We start from the raw sequence: 7,263 nt of genomic DNA, 5'->3' as shown, positions 1-7,263 counted from the left end.
GCCAAGATTGCACCACTGCACTCCAACCTGGGTGACAGAACAAGACCTCTGTCTCAAAAAATAAAATAAAATAAATAAGGCATGACTCTGAAGGTGTTTTCTCATCATACATAGTAGTTTGTCTCATTTCATCTACAAGCCAATCTTACAGAAAGATTTCCCAGTGAAAGAATGAAAACTGATTCTATTATTTTTACTACAAGCAGCTCATTGAAATTATTTTTTCAAATTGTCAACACTTAATTTCTCCTGAAATATTTTAATGGAAAATTTCAGAAGCCTTTTTTGATATATTCATAGGAATTAGTTCCATATGTTCTTAGGAATATGCAAAATTTAAAATGCCTGCATGGAAAGTGGCAGAGCAACAAACACCACACAAGCACGCACAGTCTGGGCTTCTGAACCACAAACAGTGAGAGAAGCGTAAGACATTATTCTTAACCTGGTTATAAATCTCCCCAGGATTTATAGCCAGCAATGATAATGCATCTTTTATTGAAAAAGTTGATATAAAATCATCAATTTACTGCTGTGACAAAAGAGCCCAAAGAAAACTCTGAAGAGCCCTCACTGAGAAAACTTTACACTTTCCAGAAGCAGAACTGAGGGGGAAAAAAAGGTGAGGGGGACTTCCTCTGGATAATTAAACCAAGATGCCTTTATAAGACCAAAACAGAAATGGTGAATTTAAATAGTAACTGAATCTTAGGACTTCATTAAATCATACATTATCTTTTTTTAAAGTGACCTAATACTTTAGTACTAGAATGAGTTTCTGACACATCACCCCTTCTCATCATTAAAAGTAGGACCACTTTGGACAATTATTCTGAAATCTACAAATTTACTTATAGAATGTATTAAATGCTAAGTATCTCAATATTTATAGAGCCTGCTAATAGGTATGAACTTTCAAAGAAATAAGAGGTCACCTGAAACCTGAAAATGCACCAACATTTCAGAAGCAAGCTTTCAAGTTAACAGTCAAAGCTTGGCATCACTGATGAATGCAAGTAAACAAGCAGAAATTTTTCTAACGTGTAACAGCAAGTGAATAAAACAGCAAGAACTTCAGGGAAAGATGGCATATAAACATGAATATAATATACTGGGAACTTAGGACTTATGAAAACACTTGAGTGGTAAAGTGTCAAAAGAAAATTCTTTGATAAACAGATTACATGCTAAAAGGGGTTTTCTTTTTTTCTACCTTTCGTTCACACTTCATGTATATAAAATTTACACTCAGATCCTACCTTCAGGTACATAATTACCTTCATGTATATAAAATTTACTCTTACTTCTCTCCCATAACGAAAGCTAAATTAGCTCAGAAATTAAGGCTTATATACCTCAATGTTTATATAAATACTTGCAGGCAAGTTTTAAGAAGTTTTAAAATCCACAATAATTCCAAAAGGAAAAGCAACTAACAGATAAAACTTTTTATCTCCTAATTAAGGTAAATAGAAAAAAAAACTCTTATTAGATACTTCTAGAAATTGTTTATATTTGGGTAGGATTTTGGTCCTTACTAAGCCAAAGCTATCTTAAAGCTACCAGACTAGCCAAAGTAAAATTAAATAGAAGATGATTCACTAAATAAAATGGGTTAATTTTAGCTTCATTATTAAGAATATTGAATGCAAATTAACATTCTGAACGAAGACCTTAAATCAGGTTATTTATTAATTGCTAAGCCACATGAAATCAGACATCAATTAAAGGCAGTAATATTTGGTAATATCTTCCCTCTAATCCATAATAAAATTCCATTCTTATGCAGAACTCTCAAAAACAAAACCTCTCAAATGACAATTACAAGAGTTGTGTACAACACACATACATATGTAAACCTGACCAAGGCACAAGTTCAAGTGACTTATCAGAGGTCACGCAGTTCATTTAAACTTAGCTTTTTTCTTAAAGTATCTAACTCATTCCTTTTATGAGCCACTCTGGCTTTTCAAGGCACGTTTGTCTCTTTTTCTAGAAAGAAGCTACAGGGACCCCCCAAAAAAAACACAGAGCAAGTTACAACAAAAATGTCAGCCTACTGGGTAAAAAACTCACATTTCAAGAGTATGGTATATTTAAATATGATATGATTTTTCCACACTATATGGCAACATGATTCCCTATTGTAATTTTTTTTTAAGAGTAATGATATTATAGTTAGTCTTTAGTTCTGATGTTTCTCCAAGTTTTGAAAACTTTTAAAAAAGGAATCCTTCTGGGCCGGGCACAGTAGCTCACGCCTGTAAGCCCAGAACTTTGGGAGGCCAAGGTGGGCAGATCACAAGGTCAAGAGATCTAGACCATCCTGGCCAACGTGGTGAAACCCCGTCTCTACCAAAAATACAAAAAAAATTAACTGAGTGTGGTGGCGCACACCTGCAGTCCCAGCTACTCGGGAGGCTGAGGCGGGAGAATCACTTGGACCCAGGAGGTGGAGGTTGCAGTGAGCCAAGATCATGCCACTGCACTCCAGCCTGGCAACAGGTCAAGACTCTGCCTCAAAAAAAAAAAAAGGAATCCTTCTCAAAAGAGTAAACTATAAAAGAAATGACAAGTTTCACCCCAAAATGCCATCTATGGCATCTTTCATGAGGTTATCCTCCATCCCCTCCCCATTGTGTCTGCCAAACCATGGAATCAATCTTAAAAGGCACTAAGTGGCACATAAAGAACTTAAGAGCTTCATTTCTATTTTTCCTATAGCTTCCTCCCCCATAAAGTGCACAAAGCAGAGTATTATGAAAATAGACACAGGCTTGCATCTATAACAGCAAGGAAAAGAAATGCTTCCAACAGAAATGGAAGGGCATTTAATAATTTGAAACCACAGGAGAGGTCTGCTCATTTATTACAGTGCCATGTTTTAGCTCTTCCTGGATGGTCTCAGATTTGCCATTCCTCTGGATATGAACCTGTGGCCGTGGGAGGAACCCAGAAATCAGAAGGGGCTGGTTGTGTCCTTGTTTGAACTTCATGTTAAGACGCTATTGAGACTTTTTATCCACAGGTGGTCTTCCAACAACTGCATCCCTCACGGCAGCCTGAGTGGAATTACCAATATGAGAAGACGCCTGCAAAAGTCCATTTATTCAATATATAAGTTAATAAAATACAACACAGCAACAAGAAAGTAAGTTCTTAGAGATAAACTTTCAAAAACCTATCTCCATCATCAGCATGTTACAGAAAGCAGTGGAATGAAAATGCAGGGATACAGACAGGGAGGCTGTGGCAGCAGCTAACGCCCAAGAGAGTAAGGGGAACCTGTGCTCTGTGACTGGGGTAGGATAGGCAGCTCCTGTGGCTTCACAAGCTACTAACCTAACTCATCTGCTCATGTTACTCAGAAAACAAATGTATCATCTCAAAGACCTTGGACATGGACATTAACCATGTCCATGTCCAAGAGCTACTGGGTTAGTTGGGGGTAGTGGCACTCGCCTGTAACACCAGCTGCTTGGGAGGCTGAGGCAGGAGGATCACTTGAGCCCAGGAGTTTTAAGTTACAGTGAGCTAAGATACCAGCTTGGGTGACAGGGCAAGAACTCGTCTCTAAAAAAACATTTTATAGGCTGGGCGCAGTGGCTCACACCTATAATCCCAGCACTGTGGGAGGCCGAGGCAGGTGGATCACCTGAGGTCAGGAGTTCAAGACCAGCTTGGTCAACATGGTGAAACTCTGTCTCTACTAAATATACAAAAATTAGCTGGGCGTGGTGGTGGGCACCTGTAATCCCAGCTACTCGGGAGGCTGAGTAGAATCACTTGAACCCAGGAGGGGGAGGCTGCAGTGAGCTGAGATCGTGCCACTGCACTCCAGCCTGGGCAACAAAGACAGACTTTGTCTCAAAAACAAAAAACAAACAAAACAAATATTAATATCCAAAAAGAATAATAAAACATAAAGTCTATCAGGAAAAAATGGCCTAGGGAGTAGCCATTACTCATGTCTTCACCATGAAATTCTTCTAAACGAGGTATTTTACAACACAAGCACAAATATCTGCCCATTATCAACCCTCAGGCTCTCCAGCAGCACCACTTACCTGCTCCAACACATATGCAGCACCAAAATCAATAGCTCCGCCCAGCTCACGATATTGACCAGAATACCTAATGTAGCCCCAGGTGAGGAGCGCTATTAACAGCAGTCCAACCATACAGTTGAACAGCTGGGCTACAACCCCAAGACCTATGAAGCCAGTGAGGCCTGAGGCTATATACAAAGCCACAATGCCCGTGAACAGCACTGCAGGGGTTCGGAAGGTGCTGAAGACGTTCTTGCTACCATTGTGCTTGCAGAAATTCTCATATAATTCCTTGATTTCCTCCTCCAGCTCCTGCTGGTAACGAAAGCTGAAATCCTTCCCACCCATCTTCTTGGTCTTCTTAAAATGGTCCAGAGCAAGTTGTTTGAATTCACAGTGCTTCTCCTCTAGAATATCTGGAGATAAATAAGGTTTCTCTCCCCCACAAACCTAAAGAGAACAAAGACACAATATGTTAAAAGATCTCTTCAAAAACAAGTACCAAATAAAACATGAAAAGATAATAAAAGTGATAGAATGTTTTAAGATGTTAACAAGATATTAATAAATTAACTTTTAAAAGATGTCTAAGACCAATAAAAACTAGTTTCACTTACTCTGAAAAGCACACTTAAATAACCGGGATGATAATATTAATTGGAAAGAGCAGTGACACTGGGACGGGCACAGTGGCTCAAGTCTGTAATCCCAGCAAATTTGGGAGGCAAGGGCAGGTGGATCACTTGAGGTCAGGAGTTCAAAATCAGCCTGGCCAACATGGTGAAACTCTGTCTCTACTAAAAATATAAAAAAATTAGCTGGCTATGGTGGCAAGCACCTGTAATCCCAGCTATTCAGGAGGCTGAGGCAGGAGAAAATTGCTTGAACCTGGGAGGTGGAGGTTGCAGTCAGCCGAGATTGCACCACAGCACTCCAACCTGGGTGACAGGGTGAGACTCCGCCTCAAAAAAACAAAAACAAAACTAAACAAAAAAAGAAATGGTAATAATTAGATGGCCCCCATTACCAGGACAACCTCGGTATAGCTTTGTTGCCTCATCACTTGAAGACACTTGAAGTAGGATCAAGTTGGGCTTTTGAAGTCAGCAACAAAGCCCAGGTTATAGACATTTCAGAATAAAGCATATGCCCTACATACCTCTTCCATGTTGTTATAATAAACGTCCTTGGCAGAGGCTGCAGCTGCTAGGTTGTTGGCTTCAGCAGTGGCCTTTTAAGAGAGGAAAATGTGAAATATAAATCCTTCCTCTTTTAACATTCTTCCACAAATAATCTAATACAAAACTCTTCTCCACTCCCCATTATTCCTTTTTTATTAACCTTCTATTATTTTAGATTTCCATACAGTTCAACTGATGAAATAAAATACACCTTTTCTGGCCGGGTACGGTGTTCCACACCTGTAATCGCAGCACTTTGGGAGGCCAAGGCGGGCAGATCACTTGAGGTCAGGAATTTGAGACCAGCCTGGCCAACATGGTGAAACCCCATATCTACTAAAAATACAAAACTTAGCCAGGTATGGTGGCACACGCCTATAATCCCAGCTACTTGGGAGGCTGAGGCACATGAATTGCCTCAACCTAGGAGGCGAAGGTTACAGTGAGTCAAGATCGTGTCACTGCACCCCAGCCTGGGCAAAAGAGTGAGACTCTGTCTCAAAAAAAAAAAAAAAAAAAAAAAATACACTTTTTCTGCCAAATTTTCTGCCAAAAAAAATATGGTAGAAGTTCATATACATAAAAATATGTATTCTTACACATAAGAATCTTTAGCAAAAATTAAATCTCCAAAATTCAAGGAAAATATTATTTCCTTTGCTTCAATTGTGTTTTTTAATTTTATTTATTTTTTTGAGACAGAGTCTCATTCTGTCATCCAGGCTGGAGTGCACTGGTGATCTCAGCCCACTGCAACCTTCCCCTCCTGAGTGCAAGCCATTCTCCTACCAGTATGTGCCACACTTGGCTAACTTTTTAAGTTTTTGTTTTGTAGAGACAGAGTCTCCCTTTATTGCCCAAGCTGGTCTTGAACTCCCAGCCTCAAGTAATCCGCCCACCTCGGCCTCTGAAAGTGTTGGGATTACGGGCATAAATCACTGCACCTGGCTCCACTGCTTCAACTTTAAGAAACAGATGTGAGTCAAAAAAAGAAGGAAGAAGAAAAAGCTGGGTGTGGAGTCTCATGCCTGTAATCTCAGCAATTTGAGAGGCTGAAGCGAGAGGATCACTTGAGCCGAGGAATTCAATACCAGCCTGCTCAACACAGCTAGATCCTGTCTCTATTAAAAAAAAAAAAAAAAAAAAGGAAAAAATTATTTGCAATGTCAATCCCAGGCTCTAGCTCCCTTTATGAAAATGTTCTGCTACAAAAGAAATCAACATTTGGCAATAAATGCCCTTATGTTCAGCGTATGAAGTCAAAAATTATATGTTTTAACCGAATGACATTCTAGTTACAAATTAAAAACCTGGGAAGTGAATAGTAAATAGATATGTCAGGACATGTTCCACTGAAGTAGACAACAGGTCGGGCACAGCGGCTCACACCTGTAATCCTAGCACTTTGGGAGGCTGAGGTGGGCAGATCACTTGAGCCAAGTTTGAGACCAGCCTGGGCAACATAGCAAGACCACATCTCTACTTTTTTTTAATTAAAAAAATTATAGCGAGGCACGGTAGCTCACACCTATAATCCCAGCACTCTGGCAGGCCAAGATGGTAGATTGCTTGAGCCCAGGAGTTTGAGACCAGCCTGGGCAACATGGCTAAACTTGTCTCTACTAAAAATACAAAAATTAGGCAGGCATGATGGAGCACACCTATAATCCCAGCTACTCTGGAGGCTGAGGCCCTAGAATTGCTTGAACCCGGGAGGTGAAGGTTGCAGTGAGCCGAGATCATGCCACTGCACTCCAGGAAGAGTGAGGCTCTGTCTTAAAAAATAAATTATAAACATTTATAATTTAATATTCATAAATAAAATATAATTTAATAAAAACCTGATAAGTGAATAGTAAATAGATATGTCAGGACATGTTCCACTAAAGTAGGCAACAGGTCGGGCACAGTGGCTCACACCTGTAATCCTAGCACTTTGTGAGGCTGAGGTGGGCAGATCACTTGAGCCAAGTTTGAGACCAGCCTGGGCAACATAGCAAGACCACATCTCTACTTTTTTTGTTTTTGTTTTT

The 7,263-nt window shown here is 39.8% G+C and overlaps 1 protein-coding gene across 1 annotated transcript in view; it reads right to left on the bottom strand.

Moving 5' to 3' along the window:
- Nucleotides 1-7,263, bottom strand: part of ATL3 (atlastin GTPase 3) — a 56,963-nt gene continuing 49,700 nt past the window's right edge. Inside the window, exons 11-14 of the mRNA XM_017516888.2 lie at nt 5,209-5,280; nt 4,068-4,499; nt 2,414-3,092; nt 1-184 (exon numbers count right to left, since the gene is read on the bottom strand). Of these exons, the coding sequence (XP_017372377.1) occupies nt 3,006-3,092; nt 4,068-4,499; nt 5,209-5,280 (591 nt within the window). The 3' untranslated portion in view covers nt 1-184; nt 2,414-3,005. The remainder of the gene's footprint in view (nt 185-2,413; nt 3,093-4,067; nt 4,500-5,208; nt 5,281-7,263) is intronic.

This window comes from Cebus imitator, unplaced genomic scaffold (genome assembly GCF_001604975.1).
Source record: "Cebus imitator isolate Cc_AM_T3 unplaced genomic scaffold, Cebus_imitator-1.0 Scaffold609, whole genome shotgun sequence".
NCBI classification, from domain to species: Eukaryota; Metazoa; Chordata; class Mammalia; order Primates; family Cebidae; genus Cebus; species Cebus imitator.
The sequence above is the reverse complement of the archived record's forward strand: the minus strand, read 5'-3'. Positions and strand labels throughout refer to the sequence as shown.